At 34.6% G+C, this 25,885-nt stretch overlaps 1 protein-coding gene across 1 annotated transcript in view; it reads left to right on the top strand.

Annotated features, from left to right (window-relative positions):
• Positions 1 to 25,885, top strand: part of LOC149415071 (glucose dehydrogenase [FAD, quinone]-like) — a 44,878-nt gene that overhangs the window by 10,285 nt on the left and 8,708 nt on the right. The window contains exon 2 of the mRNA XM_089642880.1: positions 19,526 to 21,036. Coding sequence (XP_089499006.1) covers positions 19,728 to 21,036 — 1,309 coding nt within the window. The 5' untranslated portion in view covers positions 19,526 to 19,727. The remainder of the gene's footprint in view (positions 1 to 19,525; positions 21,037 to 25,885) is intronic.

Here is a 25,885-nt window from a genome sequence, read left to right as displayed (position 1 = left end):
ATTGGTACTTTTCTTTTTCTTGTACGATTTGAATTAATTATTTTTTTAATGTACAGATCTTTAAAAGAAGGTACTTGAAATTCTTTCAATAAGCGGTCTGTTGGGTTGTCCGAAGGTTTTTTTTTAAATTATTTAATAATTATTTTAATAATTATTCTCTGCACGACTTCTATTGGAAGGAGACGTGTAAAACTGTTGTTTGAAGTACTAGTACATATTAAATTATTTGGCGTGTTGGAAATACGCCGAAGTAGCTCAATGGTCCAGAGGACCTGACCGGACATCAAAAGGTTCGGGTTCAATTCCCGTTGGCGGCATTTATTTTTCCTCTGGAGATATTTTCAATTTGTATGGTTATTTCGGGCGAGTAATTGATGCTTATATTAATTTGTTATCCTTTGTGCTATGCATAAAAACTAATAATTTATTACCGTTTTATTTTGATTGGCACCTTATCCAAATGCCTGACCTCTATTACCAGAAGTGACCACAGACAATATAATTACAATTCCTATGCGTTACTTCAAGGCAATATAAATAATAATATAATGTATTTTAACTCGGAACGTTGACGCCAAACTAATTAAGACTTATTGACTGTTTTAACATAATCGTTTTTCATTTCTTATGTCTGTAAATTGGTTTTTTCGTTTCGTTTCCGTTTTAAGATGGTTCAGAAAAGATTATTTTTCTAATTTCTTCCTAAGCCGACTGCATATATAAGTATATCTATGTGTCCCTTCAGAGACACGGCATTATTGTGGGGAAACATACACGTATAGCGGATTTCTTCTCAAAATGCCTGCAGATCAAAAACTATTAACTTTTGTTATCCAGGAGTATACACTGTCTGCATGATTTCTTTAGAAATGAGCACGTATAGCAGAAATATTACTTCGGGAGATCAACTGTCCGAGGGACAACTGGCAGAGGGATCAATTGACAGAGGGATTAAATGTCTGGGATCAACTGGCAAAGAGATTAACTATCCGGGGGATCAACCGAAAGGGGGGTTAAAGGATCCAATGGATCAACTGGCAAAAGGATCTAATGTCCAGGAATCAATTTTCTGGAGGATAAAGTTTCCGAGGCACCAAATTCTGAGGAGCAACTTTCCGGAGGATCCAATACGGATCCAGGGTATTTAAGGATGATGGGTTCAAGGGATCAACTGGCAAAGGAATCAAGTTGGGGGAACAACTTTTTAGGGAATAGCTGTCCGGGGGTGTCAACTATGCGGGGATCAAGGATTGGTCAACTCGCAGAGGGAATAACTGTCCGGGGGGTCAACTGTCCTATTGATCAATTGTTGGAAGGATCAACTGGCAGTGGGATCAACTATCAAGGAGGTTAACCATCTAAGGGATGAAGTGTCCGGGGATCAACCGGCAGAGGGGTCAACTTGTACAGGGATCAAATGTGCACGGGATCAACTGTCCGGAGTAACAAGTGTCTGGGGCCTAGTATAGACGGATCAAGAATCGGATCAAGAGTCGGATCATCTGTCTGTAGTATGTACCTATCATAGACATATGAATATTAGTAGACCTGCCCTAAGTGATTAAAAGCGTATTATCCCCACTCCCCATACCGGTTCCATTGGAGCCGGCTGGGCTCGCGTATGGCCTCAAGTGAAATTTGAAAACGTGACGTCATCATTCTTGTGCGAACTATGATCGAGGCATCATCGGTTCATTTTACGAAATAACACGGCAAAATGTTGACTTGTGATATGAAAACTTGTAAAAATAGATGTGAAAAAGAGAATAAACCCAATTGTCGTATTACATTCCATAAGTAAGCATTATTTTACTTTATTTTAAGCTTATTCACACCGTATTATATGGATCAGTTTTAGAAACATATACTATCACATCACAATGTAGCGATTCTCAAGTGTGCTCATCGTTGTTTACTGGGGTAAGTAAATTATGAAACATTTGTAAAAGTGTCTTAACTAAATACTCTGAAACTAACTACGACTCTGCAAACAGAAGAAATTTACTTTGCCGAATTTGGACTTCGCAAATTAGTTCATAACGTGGCGAGTAATTTGCGCTCCCATGTAAAAATGTCTATTCATTCAAAAGCAGATTTTACTTTTAAGAACTAAATGGTGATATTATAATGCGAGATGCCTATTTACTGTCAGATTGATTTATTGACGAATCACAGTCAGCTTAACCCCCTTCGTTCTTCAACAGTTGATTTTACCCCTCGCCATTATCTTCTCGTCTATTTATTCCTATGTCTGTGGTACCTATGGTCGTTAGACGTTATGTCTATCATGGTGCACACGACCTACGTCAATGTAAAAACATCAACTAGTGGTTAACAACAAAACCCAAGAAAATATAAAAAAATATTAATTTATTATAATTGAATATTTAAATTATTTTCCTCGTGGCCTCCTGAATAATGCCGTGTCACACTAAAAAAATCATGAACCGTAAGCTCTAACGTCATGAAATTTGTACAGTTTTATCTGTCCTACTACGAGTTCATTTATTTACATTACAGTAATATTTTTTTAGCTATGGTAAACCGGTATTTTAGGCGATACGTGCCGTTCAAATTTAGGCTAAGGTTAGATTTAAAATAATTCGGGGCCAAGGTCAGATAACCTGGTATGATCAAGTCAAACGGGACGGGTAGCTTGGAATGAGTTTATTGTCAATGTTTTTGACAGTAACATGTTGATAATTAAAATTTTATGTATGGTTTTTATCGCCGCCTTAGATTTGTAGTGGGACAAATCTCCAAACACAGTTTTGAGATATTTATTTACTATTTATTTATTAATTTATTTATTACACGCCCTAGTGGGCTTTTCTTAAAAAAATACAAGCATTTTGTATCAGAGTATACACTTAAAAATTAATACAATAAAGAAGAATGTAAACATAATGGCAAAAATGAATCCTCACGCATATAATTGAATTTAAAAGATTCAACAAAACAAAATAGTAGAAGCGGAGAAGTTATTTGGGTACATAGGTCTATTTGTGTCTAGAAGAATAAAAGTGATAGAATATACAACATTTATACTGATTAGTTTTAAGATGAAATATATCACCCAGATCAGAAAGACTGTGAAGTCTCGGAATGGGAGAATTTTGGTAAGCTAGTGTCGTGGTGTTATTGAAGTAAAAAGGTAAGAAATGTCGGCATGATTTTTTGGGAACATGGATATTGATACATTGAAGTAATTGGGGACAGTCAATTTTAAAATGTGGTATTCTTTGTAACAGTATTAAATCTGTGTTTATTCTTTTTTCTGAAAGTTTATATTGAGGTTTATAGAAATTAAATTGATTTAATTGTTTAATTAAAACATGTTAATCATTTTATATATTTATAAAGGCAACATTTTTTGATACTTCAAATGATTTCAGCAATAAAAAATTAGTCCTATTGTTATGGCTGAAATTAAAAGGAAAAAACATATAATTGACAAAATGTATAAAAAATTAATAAAAATAAAGTTTTTTTTTACATTAACCCCATACAAAAGGCTCTGAGGAAAGTAATTTCTCTCAGGCAGGTGTAGGAATCTAGGGATTTGTGTGTCAGGAGTGACGGACATATGTATATAACCTTTCCACTGTGGCGCAAGGCGATGGTTCGTTAGACCAGTTGGAGAGGTCAAAGGGTCTCCACAAACCAGCCTCTCCTGATCTGGCACCCCACGCAGCTGGTGGGCAGACGCAACCTGTCGCCAAACGTAGCTTGCCACTTGGGTGTCCTATGGCAGAGATGTTATCCAATTATTGGTTCCCGGGGCGACGCTACCCAAACCCACCTCTCAAATTGAAAATAAAATAACAATGACGGAAAAATTCCGAACCTTGAAGAATTAAAATCTAAAAATTATCGAAAGTATTAATAAATTTAAGCTTAAATTAAAAATTTACCTGAAACTGCTATTACAGTCCATATTAGTAATTATATATTTTTATTATCTATAAATCTTACATTTCTCTTATTTTTTATTATTGACATGACTTTATCATTGAACACTTAATTTTTTATAAATATCTCAAAGCCAAATATAATATTAAAAATTATATTTGAAATAATTGACACGCGTCCACAATGTCAACGTTTTACTTAGAAATTTTCATAGACAGTATTGAAATGTTCAAAACTTTTGAAACCTAGTTCTACACACTGCACATTGCACTGTACCTGAAGGTAGTCAAGATTTCATTGAACTGCTATTGTAGTTGGTCGGATCCTAAAGGTTTTAAGCATGAATTCTCTCAATAAACATTAGAGTCTTCACGTTTGTTCTTTGTCATAGTGTAACATGTAATAATTTGTATAGTTATTGTAAAAAAACACATAACCATAGATATTTTTTACAAAATTCTAGTGAGAACTATTCTCATACTCTATGTTACCTAATATCTCACTTTTGTACTGGCATCAGTGTGATATTAATTAAATTATGTATGTATTACACTGAGCGGACTGAGCCATGTATGTTAGTTACCCCAGTCTTATATTTGACAAGGTAGATTTTGTATTGAACACTTAGTAGATAGTACATTTCTTTACAGAAATATTTTACTATTAAGAGGAGACAATACCCTAAAATAAAGCAGTCGCAGTGAAGCAGTCGTGCTGAATTAGACAGATCTGCGGTTGACTTTGCTCTATCAAATCTCTAAAATAAAGTGGGAATTGTAACGACATAAGTGATGAAGTCGTGTAAAAACAATATTCGGCGCGCGGATACGCTCGTACGGACCTACGATCGACTTTGCCCTGGCAGGCCTATAACATCGATCTTTTAGTGAGATTTATTTTAATTATTTCTGATGAACGTGTTACTAAATCCTTTCATTTTTCTATAGGTCCTATTTTATTAATATTAAATATAAATAACTTACATCCGTAGGGATCCCTGTAGAAAAAAATGAGATTTTAGTAATACGTTCATCAGAAATTATTTAAATGTGAGCGTCTAGCAGACCCCGTTATTATGTCGTCTTATGTCGCCTTAAAAGAAAGCTAAATCACTATTTTGATTAATCTTTAAAACGAATTGGTTAACATTATGAACAACAAAAAATGCGCTTTAGATAAATTGAAGGTTTTACTATCGTTTCCCTTGAGTAGAATAAAAATAAAAAATTTAATTACTCAATAAAAAACATAAATGTAAACTACTAAAAAAAAAAAATAGAAATGGATGAACGCGTAAAGGAAACAACTTTAAAAAAATGCTATATTATAGATAAGATAATCTGTGACAGTTTCCCTTGATTAACTTTTTTGCTTTCTTATAAAATTATTTACAAAATAAATAAAAACCACTTTTGTGCTTGAAATCGAGCGTTTCTAGACTCCGTTTGTCAAGCGATTTTAATGCCTATTACCTATATTCGTGACGATATAAGGCATACCAAGAATATACACATTTTTGGCTTTGTAGCTTCTTGTTAAGATCAAATATCCTAGAACAGCACTCAACACTATGCACTATTAATAGTTTGCGAATTTTATTAGCAGAGAACCCATAAACCAAAACCAAAAAAACGTTTTGCAGAACGATCAAGCGTTTATTGTGCAATGTTCAAGGACAAATAGGAACCTGAAGTATTAAAATAATAACTGCGGACATTTTTTATTTCTAATTTGTTTCAAATCCACCTTGAAAATTTCGACTATATCAGGTTGTAAAATAATAATCTCTCAATAAATCTAAAGTCATTCTTACTGATAACAGTTACTTATTTAATGAGGCCATTTTATTGATCTTAACTGGCCTAGAAAGGTCATTATTATAACTCGTTCTTACACTATTGATAAAGCAATTTTATAATCAACAAATATTCGTTCAGATAAAGTCAGATTTTCTTTCTCCGAGATCTTTTTTTACACTATCTTCACACAGGAGGTCCGGTAGAAAATAATTTCCCTTAGGGCCTGTGTCATCTCTGGGGATGCTGTGTGGAGGGTCTTTATTATGAGAGGAAGGAGTGAGAAAACACAGAGCCCATCTAATCATGCTACCCGTACTCATGTGACTAATGTCAATTGTGAACATATGTTGGGCGCGCGTTTGGCGTGTTTCTCGATTATGCACCAGTGCCGAAGGGATCGATGACGCTAGTTCCTCAGAGCATCTTCCATTGTAATACCGATAGAACAAGGACAGCATACCTACCTGACGCCTGTGCTCTAAAGATTGCAGTCCGTTTGTTAAGATTGGGGAATCTATCAAACGGACCACTCGTTTCTGCACAGAGTCAAGGGTTTTTTTTTCAGGTATTTAGGGGCTCCGGACCAGAGATGGCTGCCAAATTCGACAGTAGGGCGCACTTGCGATTTGTACAGGGTCAGCAGTTGTGTACTATTAAAGTATCTGCGGGCCCTGTACAGTACGCCCAGCTTCTGAGAGGCCAACTTTACTCTGGCTTCGATGGAGCCCCCGTACCTGAGCTGGTCACTTATAGTTACACCAAGCATATCAATGGAAGGCCTGTTCGGAAGATTGCTTCCGTTGAAGGATACTAGATTATCATTTGGATCCCTTTTAGACGTAATCAGACAGGATTGGGTCTTTGAAACATTAAATTCGACGAGATTAAAATTAGGGCCTATTTCATCTCTGGGGATGCTGTGTGGAGGGTCTTTATGATGAGAGGAAGGAGTGAGGAAACACAGAACCCGTCTAATCGTTCCACAGTTGTAGAAGTCGTAGAAGCGAACATATGTACATATATATAAATATCTCTCTTGATAGCAAGCTTTCTTTTCGGGATCACATAACTGCAATCGTTAATAAATCCCTCAAACTACATGGTTTCATTACTAGAATCACTTTGGACTTCAAAAACGTAAAAACCCTTAGAACTCTTTACTGCTCCTTGGTTCGCCCCATCTTGAATATGCTTGTGTTATTTGGTCTCCTTTTTATGCTGTCCACATTCGACGCATTGAATCTGTTCAACATCGGTTCTTAAAAGGGATTGCTAGGAGGCTAGGTTTAGAAAAAGGCAAATACTCACATGATGAAATTGAACTAACTCTAAACCTCTCTCCTTTGGAAGTCCGTCGGGAAAGAAATGACCTCATTTGCTTCTTCAAAATTATAAATGGTATTATTGATTCACCTACTCTACTGCAACTCATTCCCTTCAATATCCCCTCGCACAGACTCAGAAATAATGAACTGCTCTTCCTCAACCATCATTCGACAAATTATGGATATTATTCACCATTGTCCAGAATGTGTAGACTGGTCAACTCAAGTCAAAACCTTAACTTTTTTGGGATAAGTCTGAATGATTTTTGCCAGTCGCTAAACAAGTGACGGAATATTATAAGTGTCCTGTGGTCCTGACCCACGGCGTATTCTTGACTTGATTCGTCTTGTCACTTTATTTTCTTATATTATATCTACCATATGTCTTTGCTTTCATGTACCTTTGTCTACTCCTGTATTTTGCATTTTACTGTATTCGTGTTATTATTTTGTAATTTGGACGATGTCCGTTAATAAATAAATAAAAATGTTGGGCGCGTGTTTGGCGTGTTTCTCGATTATGCACCAGTGCCGAAGGGATCGATGACGCTAGTTCCTCGGAGCATCTTCCATTGTAATACCTGTAGAACAAGGACAGCATACCTACCTGACGACTGTGCTCTAAACATTTCAATCCACCTGTTAATGTAAGGGAATCTATCAAACGGACCACCCGTTTCTGCACAAAGTCGAGGGTTTTTCAGGTGGCTGTCGAATTCAACAGTGGAGCAGCAGTTGTGTACTATTAACATCTTACATTGATCATGACCATAGACATATGAATATTAGTAGACCTGCCCTAAGTAAATAAAAGCGTATTATCCCCACTCCCCATACCGGTTCCATTGGAGCCGGCTGTGCTCGCGTATGGCCTCAAGTGAATTTTGAAAACGTGACGTCATCATTCTTGTGCGAACTATGGTCGAGGCATCATCGGTTCATTTTACGAAATAACACGGCAAAATGTTGACTTGTGATATGAAAACTTGTAAAAATAGACGTGAAAAAGAGAATAAACCCAATTGTCGTATTACATTCCATAAGTAAGCATTATTTTACTTTATTTTAAGCTTATTCACACCGTATTATATGGATCAGTTTTAAAAACATATACTATCACATCACAATGTAGCGATTCTCAAGTGTGCTCATCGTTGTTTACTGGGGTAAGTAAATTATGAAACATTTGTAAAAGTGTCTTAACTAAATACTCTGAAACTAACTACGACTCTGCAAACAGAAGAAATTTACTTTGCCGAATTTGGACTTCGCAAATTAGTTCATAACGTGGCGAGTAATTTGCGCTCCCATGTAAAAATGTCTATTCATTCAAAAGCAGATTTTACTTTTAAGAACTAAATGGTGATATTATAATGCGAGATGCCTATTTACTGTCAGATTGATTTATTGACGAATCACAGTCAGCTTAACCCCCTTCGTTCTTCAACAGTTGATTTTACCCCTCGCCATTATCTTCTCGTCTATTAATTCCTATGTCTGTGATCATGACAAAAGTGTTACTATTATCATATTTGCACCTCATTGAAATATACAAAGTACGTCAAAAATAGGGCCAATAAACTACTATTTTTAGGTCCTATTAAAAGTTTATAGTTGGAAATTTCTCTGGTACATTATTTAGTTTAAGAGATATAGTGGCTTCAGTAGAACAATACAATTTCAATGTTCAAGGGGGCACATGGAGGTGGGAAGCAAGCGGGGGAGGAGTTATTCTGAAAATACTTCCCTTGGTAGGTACTATTCACCTGCGAAAAATTAGCTTTCCCCATATTTATTTCAGTGCAATACGTTCATTGACTGGACTCTACTTTATAGTAGTTAGTGCAGTTTCACATTATACGCATTAATGCATTGTGTTTATTATAAAAAATATGCGTTAAGGATCTGTAGCAAGCGTTAAAAAAGAAGAAGAAGACTATTTGAAAGGCAGACATGTATATACGAATGTTTAAAATTGTGAAAATATTTAATTAAACACCACTTGTTTAAAATAGAGCTAAAGTAGCATTCAAAGATACGCTCTAAATTTGTTCATATCTTTATCATGTTAACCCTCCGATGGGCGATGTGGCCTGACCAGGTCGTTTTGATTTTTTATGGTATCAATATACATACATACAACTCGACAAGCTTTTTTTTTTTTATAGTGAATACCTCACAAGAGTCCCAACTGCTCCCGTCTGGAGCCAGTGAGACTATGGCATCCCCGATTGGGAAATGTTGTGAGGCTGAAGGTAAGTGGGGAAAGGAAAGAGGAAGGTGGGGAAGTACCTGGCTATTCAGATCTAGTCACTAAACACGACTAAAGCCATTTGGAGCAACGTTTCAATTCTGAATGGTGGTCTTACACCAGGGCGATACTGGTAGTATCTTCCACTCTGGAACGTGCCGCAAATATACTATATATTATTTTAATTAATTAATTGTGAAATAACACAAATTAATCAAATAAAATTTATTTGCGCACGCCGGGTTCGAACCCGCGACCTTCGGAATGGCAGTCCAATGCGTTACCACTGGACTATGCCGGCCGTCTACGGCTACGTCGAATGGTGCGATTGTCGTTATTTTAGCAGGATTTTTAGCAAAATTAAGGCGATGCACTACATAGTAATTTAAAATCACGTGTTTTTGGTTTGAAAATTTGGTCGCCTAGAAATGTTTCAGATGCTTTAATTAAATACTGCGAGTAGAATACATCGTGGCCTTTGAAATAATCGAGTATTTTTTAGGTAAGTCTTTTTATAAGCCCAGAAAAAAATAATGTATAAGGCCTATGAAAACTGCTTTATGGTTCAAAATCTCCTACTTACAAACCCATTTTTGGTTATGTTTTTATTGTATAATGTGGAAAATTAAGTTATTTATAAAATGATCGAAAAACATTTAAATATTTGTGACTGAACATCCACAAAATAACATAAAAGGCACTTTTTGGCCATGTTTTTTTCTTGCATAAATCAAAACAGGTGGATGGTGTTAAGCGGGAATTTAAGCCTTATCGCCATCTACGTAAGGTGGGTTATTGATAGCGGCTCGATTCAAAATATTACACAAGGTAGTGCATCGCCTTAAGACAAAAACTTCAAGGACGGTACCACATGACCTGAACAGTATTATATACTGTGATTACTTTTTTTATGTCACTTGACTTGGCATGAATTCTGGTGGGAAAATGACCTGCCAACGTTGGTATTGTACGTACAAAAGGGTATTTGTCCCATTACGTAAACATATATAACATATTGACACATTCATGCACACTATTTGCACACCGGTTTTTAAGTAAAGCTAGTTTGATAGCCCACACCTCTTTTATGGCCTGGCCAGGCCACATTGATGTCAAGTTTGGTAATTATTTGTGACTTAAGGGTAAATACTACAAAATAATCTTACCTTTTCTAATACGCAAATATAATGAAATGTAAAATTTAAAAAATATTAATCTTTAAAAATCATAAATTTAGTTTTTGAACGACTGATTTACATCGGAACACAAATTTGTCGTGTATAAATTTTAAATTCGAACACAAAAAACATCTTCTTTGAGATGTTTTAGTTTTTTAATTTATATTTCATTGTATTCACATTGGATTGGAATTTTTTTAACAATAACCATTAAGGCGATGCACTACGTCGTGTAATATTTTTAATTCAGCTGCTATCAATAAGAACCCTTACGTAGATGGTGATAAGGTGGTGATAAGGTTTAAATTCCCGCTTAACACCATCCGCCTGTTTTAATTTATGCAAGAAAAATACATGGCCAAAAAGTGCCTTTTATTTTATTTTGTGGATGTTCAGACATAAATGTTTTTTTCGATCATTTTATAAATAACTTAATTTGCCACACTATACAATAAAAATATAACAGAAATGGGTTCGTAAGTAGGAGATTTTGAACTTTAAAGCAGTTTTCATAGGACTTATATATTATTTTTTCTGGGCTTATAAAAAGACTTATCTAAAAAATACTCGATTATTTCAAAGGCCAAGATGTATTCTACTCGCAGTTTTTAATCAAAGCATCTGAAACATTTCTAGGCGACCAAATTATCAAACCAAAAACACATGATTTTTCATTACTACATATGGCATCGCCTTAACAAAAAAATTTCAAAGTTGCATCTAAAATCGGGAAAAATTGAATTCTTTAATAGCCTATATTTCATAATTTAAAACACAAATAAATATAACAGCATATATCCGTACTTGGTATGTATATACCTTTTGATTAAAAAAACAATTTTTCGGTTTTGTCAAGTATTTTGGTCTCCAATCCAGATGTAAGTTCTGTATGAAAAATGACGCAATAAGCAATGATGACTATTATATAGGATATATATTTTTACATTATTTAAATTGATTATAAATGTATAATTCAATTAGTGTAAGTACTACGTTTCTTTTATATCAACTATTACTTGCAAACTTGCATTAAACATTTAACTATATTGCCTACATACTCTATAACTCTCTTCCAGATATGTATAAAAATAGCTAGCGTATACAAAAAATTCAAAGTAATGCTTTAAAATAATATTTTTTTGAAACATATATAATCAAAAATACGTAAATCTTGTCTTGTTGTATTTTGTCTTGTTTATCTCTCTCTCCTTTCCTATCCCCTGTATTAGTATCGAGCATAATCTATTTTTAAAAATGTATTAGTGGGTTACTTTCTTGTAAATTCTTACCTTGACTTTGTGCTTATGTGTATATCCCTGTCTGTTTTCTTTTTTTATTTCTTCTTGTTTTTTCTACGAACCTCCTCTTGTCTGTTTTTGTACTGTTTTGTATGTGAAACTTATAATGTTGATATCAAAATATCAATGTAAAATTGTACTTATTAACTCCCACCTATGCTTTGTAAGTTCCTCTCGTCCTACAATGAGTTTTGTAACTCATCGGGATTGCTCTAGCAAGTAATAAAAATAATGCAAATATTCATGCATAATTTGATGTTTTTATCATGCTGTTACGCTGTTGAAATTCCTGTAATTTAATCGTTATAAAATAAAATAAATCCCATCACGAAAGATGAAGTTTGCGACACTTGCCAGGGGCCAGAAAACCAACTGAAAGTTCAATAAATTTACATAATTATGAAGCGGTTACACAAATTATCGTATTTTAAATAAATAAATAAAGCATGACAGTTAGAGTCAGTGAAAGAAGACAACAAAATTTAAAAAAATACATTTTAATTTTTAAATATGATATGACGTTTAATGTGTCCTGGGTTCGATTGATTCCTGGTTGTGTCTTTTCTGTGTCTTGTACTGTTTCACGTTTTTCGTTAAGATTTATTAGTATTTTCTTCTTATTCAATGATTTGTTACAATATATTTTTTTTATTATTAATTATTGGAGAAACTACAGATACAGACAGTAAACAAACTCGCCTGCATCCTAACCATTTCTCACAAATTAACATAACAGCTGATAAAAAAAATACTACTAAGCCTTTAATCCAAATGTTTTTTAAATCAATTTGTTCCGTCACGCCGATTTGCTTTTGACAGGCCGTCTGCTGACCAATAGTATGGTCAGATTTCACACACGTCAACTATAATCATGCAGTGCCGTGAGCCGTACGTCGAAATGTTCGTCTTTTCAAAACCAATGTGTGTACTATCGCCGGTTATTATTCGGAATAATCCCTTAAACGTATTTTATCGCAACTGTCGCAATCCAATTCAACATAACGAGTGCTACCGTACAGCGATCACCGTTCCAGTGCTGACAGATAATTCTCGAGATACAGATTTCGTTCGCCACCCGGTAAGCTGACTGTGAATTAACCTTACAAATTGTGTTATCGCATTCGCCTGTCATAAGCCATAGGTTTTATCCATGCTTTATCTGTGTGGAATAGCACTTTAAAGTACGGCTATCCCAACCCTTGTTCGTTCCTCGAACACAATTATTATTATAGAAATGATGCAACGAGCAAAAAAAACTACATTTCAAAAAGGACCACACTACATGGCCATTAAATTCCTCCTAAAATAACATTGATTATTTTATAAGTATTAATAATTTTCCATCAACGCATTAATGCATTTAAAAAAAAACGTAAACACGATCTAAAACCGCACATTCCTAAACGTTTCCAATTGGCTACAACGTCATTTTAAGTAACAACCTTCCACGTAGCATCAAACAAATAACCGACATACTTAAATTTAAATCATCACTAAAAACATTTCTTTTAAACAAATGTCACTACACCTTAAATGAATACCTTACACAAATTAAATACCTCTGTTTTTTTTATTTACATACATTTGTAAACATGTAATTGTTGGGTTATGTAATATAATGTGTATTTGTTGGGTTAGCTGGAAAAAAAGGATGTAACCTATAAGCTATACCCTTTGTACTCTGTATTTTTGCGCACTAAATATAGCTTTTTTTGAATTTGAATTAAACAATAATTAAAAATGACATGAAAACCTTCGCGGTCAACACACGCACAATACGACATTTAAAATATTTATGGATTAATAGTGTTGTGCTGTCTTCTGTAGTAAATGTTTCGAAACCGATTATTTATTATCGAAATGAGATTATTGCACTGCAAGTAGGTAATTATGTAAACGAGATGTATTTTTAACTAAAATAGATATTACAACATATCTCATGAATTTTCCTCTGTGGTCGAGCTGTATAGCTCTCGACTTTAATCCGGACGTCGCGGACTCAAACCAGTGGCGGCTCGTGACTTCTGGGTTACTAGAGTGCTAATATTACAAAAAATGGCATTGTTGATGTTTTTGTAGCTGAAAACGATTTTTAATTGACATTTTTATCAATATTTTCAGGCTAAACTGAAATTTCCTGAAATCATCATTAAAAAAATCGATTTTTAAGAAATTAAAAATCGTTTCAGCTACATTAACGTCAAAAATTCCATTTTTAATAAAAATCCGACGCTAAACACATTCTTCGGACAAGGATACCACATATACCAGGCTATAAAAGCATCCAAAAAAAATTAAAGATACAAAAAACATTTCATATACAAAATTAAAAGATGTATTATAGAACAAAAAATATACTTTATACAATACACACATCGTTATACACAACCGTACCTCAAAATATTTGCAGTTATTTTTTTGTTTTTCATTACCGTCTTTATTGTTTTATTTTATTTTAGTTTTTCTCGGTTTATTTTATTTTATTTCAATTTATTATTTAATATTATCTTTTAATTGAATTTTATTAAATTGTTAAATGGGGGCTTCGGAACAAGAAATGTACCCAGTAAGGCCCACGGCATCATATAATCTTTTAAAATACATTGTATTACTGTAACAATAAAAAATAAATTCACAATTTTTTCAAACTAGTTTTAGTCCCCTGATTTGCCCAGGATTTACGCAGAGTTTTCGAAATGAAATGTAGATAGTAACTTTCTTATTATTTTGAACGTCAAGTGTTCAAAATTTCATCATGAAATGTCAAAATACTGTTTTAAAATGTAGGAAAATCGAATGTGGATGATTTTTTATCTCATGCAGACAGTGATCTCCCTCTTGTTTTGAAGGTCAAGTGTAAGAAATTTCATCGAGAAATGTCCAAATACTGTTTTAAAATGTAGGAAAATCGAATGTGGATGATTTTTTATCTCATGCAGATAGTGATCTCCCTCTTGTTTTGAAGGTCAAGTGTAAGAAATGTCAAAATACTGTTTTTAGGTGTAGGAAAAGATAATGTGGAAGATTTTTCATCTCATGCAGACAGTGATCTCCCTCTTCTTTTGAAGGTCAAGTGTAAGAAATTTCATCGAGAAATGTCAAAATACTGTTTTTAGGTGTAGGAAAAGATAATGTGGAAGATTTTTCATCTCATGCAGACAGTGATCTCCCTCTTCTTTTGAAGGTCAAGTGTGAGAAATTTCATCGAGAAATGTCAAAATACTGTTTTTAGGTGTAGGAAAAGATAATGTGGAAGATTTTTATCTCATGCAGATAGTGATCTCCCTCTTGTTTTGAAGGTCAAGTGTAAGAAATGTCAAAATACTGTTTTTAGGTGTAGGAAAAGATAATGTGGAAGATTTTTCATCTCATGCAGACAGTGATCTCCCTCTTCTTTTGAAGGTCAAGTGTAAGAAATTTCATCGAGAAATGTCAAAATACTGTTTTTAGGTGTAGGAAAAGATAATGTGGAAGATTTTTCATCTCATGCAGACAGTGATCACCCTCTTCTTTTGAAGGTCAAGTGTGAGAAATTTCATCGAGAAATGTCAAAATACTGTTTTTAGGTGTAGGAAAAGATAATGTGGAAGATTTTTATCTCATGCAGATAGTGATCTCCCTCTTGTTTTGAAGGTCAAGTGTAAGAAATGTCAAAATACTGTTTTTAGGTGTAGGAAAAGAGAATGTGGATGATTTTTCATCTCATGCAGACATTGATCTCCCTCTTGTTTGAAGGTCAAGTGTGCGAAATTTCATCAAGGAATCACAAAATACTGTTTTTAGGTGTAGGAAAAGAGAGTGTGGATGATTTTTCATCTCATGCAGACAGTGATCTCCCTCTTCTTTTGAAGGTCAAGTGTAAGAAATTTCATCGAGAAATGTCAAAATACTGTTTTTAGGTGTAGGAAAAGATAATGTGGAAGATTTTTCATCTCATGCAGACAGTGATCTCCCTCTTCTTTTGAAGGTCAAGTGTGAGAAATTTCATCGAGAAATGTCAAAATACTGTTTTTAGGTGTAGGAAAAGATAATGTGGAAGATTTTTATCTCATGCAGATAGTGATCTCCCTCTTGTTTTGAAGGTCAAGTGTAAGAAATGTCAAAATACTGTTTTTAGGTGTAGGAAAAGATAATGTGGAAGATTTTTCATCTCATGCAGACAGTGATCTCCCTCTTCTTTTGAAGGTCAAGTGTAAGAAATTTCATCGAGAAATGTCAAAATACTGTTTTTAGGTGTAGGAAAAGATAATGTGGAAGATTTTTCATCTCATGCAGACAGTGATCTCCCTCTTCTTTTGAAGGTCAAGTGTGAGAAATTTCATCGAGAAATGTCAAAATACTGTTTTTAGGTGTAGGAAAAGATAATGTGGAAGATTTTTATCTCATGCAGATAGTGATCTCCCTCTTGTTTTGAAGGTCAAGTGTAAGAAATGTCAAAATACTGTTTTTAGGTGTAGGAAAAGATAATGTGGAAGATTTTTCATCTCATGCAGACAGTGATCTCCCTCTTCTTTTGAAGGTCAAGTGTGAGAAATTTCATCGAGAAATGTCAAAATACTGTTTTTAGGTGTAGGAAAAGATAATGTGGAAGATTTTTATCTCATGCAGATAGTGATCTCCCTCTTGTTTTGAAGGTCAAGTGTAAGAAATGTCAAAATACTGTTTTTAGGTGTAGGAAAAGAGAATGTGGATGATTTTTCATCTCATGCAGACATTGATCTCCCTCTTGTTTGAAGGTCAAGTGTGCGAAATTTCATCAAGAAATCACAAAATACTGTTTTTAGGTGTAGGAAAAGAGAGTGTGGATGATTTTTCATCTCATGCAGACAGTGATCTCCCTCTTGTCTTGAACATCAAGTGTGCGAAATTTCATCATTCTCGGAATAAAAATCAAATAAATGCCGCACGCCCGGTGTTTGCCCCCCATATACAATCTTCTTCATATAAAAAGATAGAAGATAATCTATATTATATTTCTTGCTCATTTTAGAGTGGAAGATAACATCAGTATTGCCATGTACTATAAGATCGCTATTCAGAATCGAAACAATGATATAGCTTTAGCCCTGTTTGTTTACCAGAACTGGATAGCCAGGTACTTCCCCTCCTTTTCTTCTTCACTACCTTCAGCCTCACAATATATCTTCACGGGGATGCCGTAGCCTCACTGGAGACCAGACGGTTAACAGGATCGCTAATTTCGATTAATATTACTAATATTCAATCGAATATCGATATTTGAATTAATCCCATCACTACATTATCACCATCCTTTTCATGGCTCCTAACTATAAATATAAATAATCTAAATTGTCATTCTCATCACACTCCTACCCGGACTATTCCCCTTAAGTTCGTACTATAAAGCTGGACACACACGGCGGAACCATTTGACTCAATCTCGGGAACACACAAGACCGAGCCTAGCAACGCCGAGCAGGGCCATTTCGATCTACGTCACCATCGAGTAAACAAATCGAAGTCAACTGAAATCATACATGAGTGATTTTTGGGTGTGTTTTGACTGTTAAATTTTAAAAATTAACATTATTGATGTCGTTGTAGCCGAAAATTTTTTTTTTTTGATAATTCGGTTTTTTGTATGAAGATTTTCAGTGATAAACATCATTAATAATGTCGAATTTTTCAAACTTAACACTCTATCATGCTCAAAAGTCACGAGCCGCCACTGATATGAGTAAAAAAATTGGTTAATTGTAAGTACTAGGAATCCAGAGAAAAGTCGCGTCAGCTTGAAGACATCGTACTTTTATGACTCGAGGACTGATTTTCCTGATTTGGATTTCAGATCAAAATTTCAAATACAAATGAGTTACTCAAATACGAAATATTTTCGTATCCTGAGGAGAGGGGTTTGTTATATTTCGGAGCAAAAATTTCACCAAAATAATTTCGGGTCCTTGATGGAGGGGGGTGGCTGTAGAATTTGGAACAAAAATTTCATCGTAATATTTAGAAATTTCCCTAGATTTTTAAGCTTTTTTTTTCTTTTCCCTAAAAATTTTTTTCCCCTAGTTCTAGGGAAACTTCCCTAGACAAACCATCACTGTACTGAGCGGAAGAGTTTCCAATTTCTAAGATTTTTCAAGAATTGGTTATTTTGCGGGAGGATCCTTTTTGAAGGGAAATGCGGGGATTCTGGGCATTCCTTGATATCCAACTATATTAAAAAGTAATATTTACAATAATTATGAGATGTACCATACTTTTTTTGCCACGTAAATTTACAAAAAATTCTATTTTTAAGCCGTGAACGAAAGGAATAACCACAAAATGATCAAATAACACAAAATACGGTTCCATGATAACTCATCACAGTGACAATTCAACACACATTTAAAAAGTGATATAAAGTCATTAGAAATGATGGAAAAAAAATTAATCCTAACCTAACCTACTATTTAATAAAGTTTTTGTTTCATCACTTTCCATGACTTTATATAGCTTTTTAAAGATGTGATGAATTATCATTTTGATGATTTATCCGGTCACCCAAAATAGATTCTAATTTAAATAGAATTTGGGTCATTATGGAGGTAAATTTAAATCCGTGGGGAATTTAGAATTTTAATTTTAGGTATTTTAGAACATATGCATTGGCAATTCTGTTGAGCGGATTTAGGCTCGATGATAGTACACACATGTCATGGCAGAACCGGCGAGGCATTGGCTCCATTTGGCTCGATGACTCTGCCGTATGTGGCCAGCTTAACATGTTACATCACGTATTCCCAAGAAGGTGTCGTGCATATATGGAGATTAAATAAATATACCATTAACCTTTTCAATGCCACTGGCTTGACACAACACACAACCCAAACGTGATGTGTTTACGGCACAGGTTAATTAGTTGCAGATTTGTCGTGTGTTCAGGATTCAGATGTCCTAGTCGAGCTTGACAATGATAATTTTTTGTCAATGAATACAAGAAAATAATATTAAGGACTCTCAAATGAGAAACATGAAATACAAATGACAGAATAAGATTCTGTCGCAACTACAGGGTTTTCCAATAAGAGGTGTTATTCTGATATTCAATCGTAAAAGATCAATGTTTTCGTTGCTTGTGTGGCACGTAGCGCCGTCTTGTTGAAAGTAAACGTTTCCCAGATCAATACCATCCAATTTCGGCCATAAAAAATCATTAATCATCTCTCAATAGCGCAATCCATTCACCGTAACTGTTGCTCCAGCCTCATTTTCGAAAAAGTAAGGTCCAAGACTCCGCCGGACCATAAACTGCACCAAACAGTCACACGTTGAGAATAAAGAGGCTTTTTAACAATAACTCTTGGGTTTTCCAAACCCCAGATGCGACAATTTTTGCTTGTTGACGAAGCCACCGAGGTGAAAATTGGCCTCATCACTCAAGATGATTTGCATTTGATTCACTCAAGTGAATTTTAATAATTTCAATGCGTTGTTGAAGCGTGTACCGTTCAATTTTTATTAATGACGTAGTTTCTACTTGTCAAATGTCAAAAAATGAGAGCTTCAAAAGTAACATCTACCGAAATAGCGGGCTATTCAAAATAACACCTCTTATTAGAAAACCCTGTATTATATATTATATAAATCATTTAAATGCAATCCATTTCATGTACACGTTCTTTGGGGAAAAAATTGTGTACCCATTGATATATTTGTGTACCTAAGATGCACGGTATCCCATTCAAATTCTCTCATAGTATCTATGACCGCTATAAGAGCCCATTTTACAATGATTGTATTTTTGTTTCAGGGTTACCCCCAGTCGTCATGAAAGTGGTGAACTTTGATTGTACAAGTCAAAGTAAAGCCTTGAAAACGAAATGATGTTCCGATCTGACAAGGCCAAATCAAACTGGATGCAAGAGTATTCAAACAATCCAGATAATTAATGATCCCGGCGTAATCACTATTACATCAGTCAAATTCATGATTCTCTATAGTTGTTATTCAAAATGGCATTAGTTTTTATCATATGTGTTATTCTTGGTGCGGTTATTGCCCAGCCAACAGAGTCCACATTTTCAACAGCATACGACCTGTTTAATTCTGTATACCAATCTGCAACCATTAATCCTCACGAAGGCGTCATCAGAGATACGAAAGTCTTCAAGACTGAATATGATTTTATTGTCGTTGGAGCTGGTTCCGGGGGAAGCGTTGTTGCTAACAGACTAACTGAAGAACGCAATTGGGAGGTATTGCTTTTAGAAGCAGGCAAAGATGAAACTTTTTTATCTGATGTACCATTAACGGCTGCTTTGAACCAAATTACAGAGTTGAATTGGGGGTATAAAACAGATCCTGTTCCAGGAGCTTGTCTAGGACTTAAAGGAGGAGTCTGCAATTGGCCACGAGGTAGAGTGCTCGGAGGAACTAGTGTCATTAACTTTTTGGTGTACACAAGAGGAAATAAACTGGACTACGACGGTTGGGAAGCTCTTGGGAATAAAGGTTGGAGTTATAAAGACATCTTGCCTTACTTCACAAAGTCTGAAAATGTTGGAATCCCGAATTTAAGAGATTCTAAGTATCATGGAAACGGTGGATATCTTAATGTCGAGAATTCTCCTTATATTTCTGGTTTGTACAGGCCGTTTTTACAGGCTGGTAGAGAGCTAGGTTACAAGATAACAGACCCAAACGGTAAGGACAATCTAGGCTTTTCAAGAGTACAAGCAACAATGCGAAAAGGTCGAAGATGCAGCGCTTCAAGAGCGTTCTTAGAACCGATCAGAAATCGAAGAAATCTTCACATATCTAAACTAAGCAGAGTTTTAAAGGTGTTGATAGATCCAGCCACAAAACGCGCGTATGGCGTAGAATTTACAAAAGGACGTAAAACATACATAGTCATAGCTAAAAAGGAGGTTATCCTTGCAGCAGGAGCTATTGGATCACCTCATCTTTTGATGCTTTCAGGAGTTGGACCAAGAGAAAACCTGGAATCATACGGAATACCTGTAATAAAAGACGCAAAAGTCGGATATAATCTGCAAGATCACGTGTGCCTCTCAGGGTTGGTTTTCTTGGTAAATGACACTGTGACTGTTAATGAAAAAAAGGTAACAGGTCCAAAGGCTATATTTGAGTACATGGTGAATAGAGCAGGACCCTTCACTTTGCCTGGTGGGGCGGAAGGTATGGCCTTCGTAAAAACCAAGTTTACTGCCATGGATAAGGACGATTATCCTGACATAGAACTGGTGATGGGAACGGGAGGTTTGAACGGGGATGCTTCCGGCACGCTCAGAGAACTATTAGGTAAGAATCAACAACTGTTCAATTAAAATGAGGATCATATATTTAAGTCTCCTGAAATCAAAATTTATTAAAATTAAAAATTGACAAATTTGTCATGTTCACTTGGTGAAATGGTTCATTAGGAATGTTTAGACCACCAAGCTAGGCACATGCCCGTCTTGTTGTGGTTGATTATATAATGATGTGTATATTTGTAGCATATTTCTCTTGAAGTTAAGTTCTTTTAAAAAATATATGTTATATTTTAAGATAATATCTACCAAGCCGAAATCATTGAGGTATATAAGAGCAAACTTGTTCAAAGTTTGGACCAGAATTTTTGGTTAGGGAGGTACCATAGAATAAAAACGAAAACAAGAATGTCATGTATTTCGTGATCTAAGAAGAACGTTCAAAAATAAGATGAAGATGGTTTGAAAGGAATAGTATTTTTCTTTTTTTTATATTAACTCCACACAGGAGGCCCTGAAGAAAATAATTTCCCTCAGGGCCTATGTCATCTTTGGGGATGCTTTGTGGTGGGTCTTTTTTTGGAGAGGAAGGAGTGAACATGGGTCTTGAAGAGTCCCATGTTGTAGGAGGGAGGAAACACAGAGGCCGGCAGTTCGTTCCACAGCCGAGCTGTTGAACTTAAGAACGAATCGTAGAAGCGACCCGTTCTCATGTGACAAATGTCAACCGTGTACAAATGTTGGGCGCGCGTTTGGCGTGTATCCCGACTACGCACCGGTGCCGAAGGGATCAATGACCCTAGTTCCTCAGAGCATCTTCCATTGTAATACCGATAGAACAAGGACAGCATACCTACCTGACGCCTGTGCTCTAAAGATTGCAGTCCGTTTGTTAAGATTGGGGAATCTATCAAACGGACCGCCCGTTTCTGCACAGAGTCAAGGGTTTTTTTCAGGTATTTAGGGGCTCCGGACCAGAGATGGCTGCCAAATTCGACAGTAGGGTATATACAAAAAATACAATGATAATTATGCGAAAATTGTGAAAATATTTACGAAAACACGACTCGGATAAAATAGAGCTAAAAATCTCTCGTCAAATGTCAAAAGTAGCATTTAAAGAAATGCCTATGACATGTCAAATAACAGAACAAAATGTAATTTTAACGTTGCATTCCAACACGCGTGTGTTTTTATATACCTATATTATATAGATGTCACGTGTGACATGTAAGAACATGCTTTTTTTTAAAACAGTACCATCCTTTGGAGGTAAAAACAACTACACAGATCTTTCTAGCCTTTCTTTCTATCTTTCTAGTCTTATAGCCATAGCAACGCGTGACGGAGTACAGCTAGTTAAAAGTAAAAATATTGTACACTGCACTTGGCATATCTGCAAATGTCATTTATTGCTTTTACTGTGTTGTATACCGGATTTGTTATTTTCCGCTTTTACTATGTTGTATACCGGATTTTTTATTTTCTGCTTTTATTGTGTTGTATACCGGATTTTTTATTTTCTGCTTTTATTGTGTTGTATACCGGATTTTTTATTCTCTGCTTTTACTGTGTTGTATATATCGTATTTTTTTTATTTTCTGCTTTTACTGTGTTGTATATTGGATTTGTCATTTTCTGCTTTAACTGTGTTGTACACCGAATTTGTTATTTTCTGCTTTTACTGTGCTGTATACCGGATTTATTATTTTCGGGTTTTAATTTGTTGTTCTTGTTAAAAATATTTTAAATGATAATATTTTACATTGTTAGCTCCATCGTAAATATCCGTTTATAAACTTTTATTTGTTTAAAGATCAGGGCCTAGAGCATTTCAGGGACAAAGTACAAATGAAACTATTCTTTTTTTGCAATCGATGCAATCGATGCAATCGGCGGTACGGTATAACTTTCAGAAATGAAGATAAATTTAAGAAGTCGAACAAACGAATGTTAGCTTTATTTTTTTATTCATATACATAGATAATTAGATAATAAAGGTGACAAGTTTTGTTAATGTGAATACCGCACAAAAGTCCAACTGCTGGAGCCAGTGAGGCTATGGCATCCCCAATTGAGGTGCGTTGTAAGGCTTAAGCTGAGGTGGTTAGGGGAAGGAGATGGGGAAGTACCTGACTGTTCAGATCTGGTCATTGGAGTAGACCCAACCTTTCCCTAGGCCCGAGAGGCCCCGGTCAGTGACCGATTTTTATTTTATTTTTTAACATTAACTTCGTACAGGAAGACACTTATTTAAGGTATAACATGTCATACTCTGGGTGGGAATCTGGCGCATTTGTCCACTCGGCTACTAGCCTGCTTATGTTTTAAAGAGTTTCATTTTAAACAATACAAAAATATTTCCGTTCAAGAAAATACTAAAGGATTTTGTTCAAAATATTGATGGGTTACTGACTCGAAAAATAAAAATCGAATGCATTAATTTGTTTGTTTGCCATTAGACGAAAAATTTTCGCCTGGGGCGCTTTTTCCTTGTGTTTGTGTTTGTAATATTTCCCATTAACTCCCTTCACCCACATCTACCTCAATAATAGAGAGAAAGCCATATTAATAAATAAAATCATTTGGTATCTCTAAATATTAATAATATATTATAAATAGTATAAAATAAGTCGCTATCCGCGTCTGTCTGTTTGTGCGCTTAGTTCTTTTAAAGTATGTAACTGATTCTGATAGGGTTTTCACTGTCATTTAGAGAATTTCTTCCGAAAGGTTTATATATATTTATATATTTTTTTTTTTATTAGTAAAAAAAAGATACACGAATTGCATAATATAACAATTACGTAATATAATTACACAATATAGTACAGTTATTAATTACATAATATTAGTATTTGATGTACCCCCATAAATAAGCAGGGCTTGTGTGTATGGGGGTGTTGTTATATTGGTTTATATTTGGTACGATTCAGTTCAACTGTTCGGAATACTTTTTAAGGTGGTTTTTGAATTTGCATTCATGTTTCTAATTTTTTCTGGTAATGAGTTAAAAAATTTAACTCCGAGATATTCATGGTTGAACTGTCCTATTGTTTTTTTACATTTAGGAGTAGGAAGTATTGACGTTTGTCTAAGATTTCTGTTATTTTTAAAGGGTGCAATTTTATTTTGAATATAGTTTTTATAAATTTGTAATGTTGCATGGTAGAAGTATAATGCACTTAATTTTCTGACCTTAAATTGTTTGAATAAAAGTTCGGACGAATATGAATAGGGTTTTTTTAAAATGGTTTTTATTATTAGTTTTTGTGATATGTAAATTGTTTGAGTTTGATTTTTATATGTACCGCCCCAGCCTATAATGCCGTATTGTATAATTGATTGACAGAAAGCGAAGTATGTGGTTCTAAGTAATTTTTCGTTTAAAATATCTCTTAAACATCTAAATATATATGTTAGTTTCCTTATTCTGTCGTTCAGAATATTTATATGTGGGGACCATTTTAAACGCTGGTCTATTGTTATGCCTAGGTACTTAATATCGGTCTTGCTTTCTATGTTTGTACATAACATATTGCATTTGTGGTTTTCTGTATTTTTCACAGAGTGGATAATTATGTTTATTTCTTTAGGTGTTTCTTGTTTTTTAATAAAAATATAATTTTTTAATATATATTATACATGCATATTATATTTATTTAAAGTAGAGAAAAATCGAGTAACGACGGGTACTCGTCAGCTAATTCCATCTAAATTAAAATCAGTCTAGTTGACGTGTACCCATGACATTTACCATCGTAAACTTTCTGTAGGAATTTTTAACACATTCTTTAAACGGGAAACGAGAAAACTCGTCATACGCCTTTTTACAATAAGACGCGGGAGACGAATTTACTCGTTTTGTTGCGCAAAGCGGTAAGGAGCAGGAAACTTGTAAACAAGGGTTCTAAATGGGTGCGGGGTCATGTGTTTTCTATTGTCGGCGGTACCCGATCTATCTACCTGCCAATACAATGAGTTTGAAACACAACAAAATAATAAAAATAATAAAATCGCTGTCGCGTATGTTCCGCTCACAAACTACGCAGTGAAACGCGGTACATGTGCAAGTTTTGTAATGTGCCCCTGCGTAAAGGAAAGTGTTTCGAATGCTATCACACATTGAAGCACTATTAGGTTATAGTTTTATTTTATATGTATTGAAAATTTCTAATTAATCTTGTAATTTTGTATGAATAAATTTCGACATGATATTTCGATTGTGATATAGTTACTGTTTTTTCTATGATTCTCAAGAAAGTAGAAAGTTTTTGTTCGTAAAAAAAGGAATTACACATACATTGATAAATAAATAAATAGAGACATCTTTTTAAAGTAAAACATTGAAGGTTTCATCGAAAAATATCAAATAGATCATAAGATATGAATATTTTGCGGAAAGTCTAATTTTGGCGCTAAAATTTTAAAAAAAACACCCGCGCTTCGCCCCCAATTTGGCGGTAAAATGCCCGACCATATAGTGTTAAGATATAAAATTGTTTAGTACATTATTTTAATGTATTTCATGAGGTTTAGACAGCGTTAGCAGTGTAAGCACCCTAAAATATATTTTTTACAACTTGATTACAAAACATCGACTTTTCTCTATTTTCTGTAAACACAATATGCATGTATTATATATAAAAACCTTCCGGAAGATATTCTCTAAATCATGGTGAAAACCCTATCAAAATCCGTTGTGTAGTTTAGAAGAACTAAGCGCACGAACAGACAGACGCGGATAGCGACATTGTTTTATACTCTTTAGAGATATGTTTATCCGAGACACTATCTAGGTTACAAACCATTTTTTAGAACTTTGGAAAAATTTGTTGGAAAATAATATTGTTAATTATGAATTTTTTGGTTGAATGGTTAAATATTTTGTCCCGCTA

Source organism: Hesperophylax consimilis, chromosome 19 (genome assembly GCF_061612785.1).
Source record: "Hesperophylax consimilis isolate HC1 chromosome 19, BYU_Hcon_1.0, whole genome shotgun sequence".
Classification (NCBI taxonomy): Eukaryota; Metazoa; Arthropoda; class Insecta; order Trichoptera; family Limnephilidae; genus Hesperophylax; species Hesperophylax consimilis.
The sequence above is the reverse complement of the archived record's forward strand: the minus strand, read 5'-3'. Positions and strand labels throughout refer to the sequence as shown.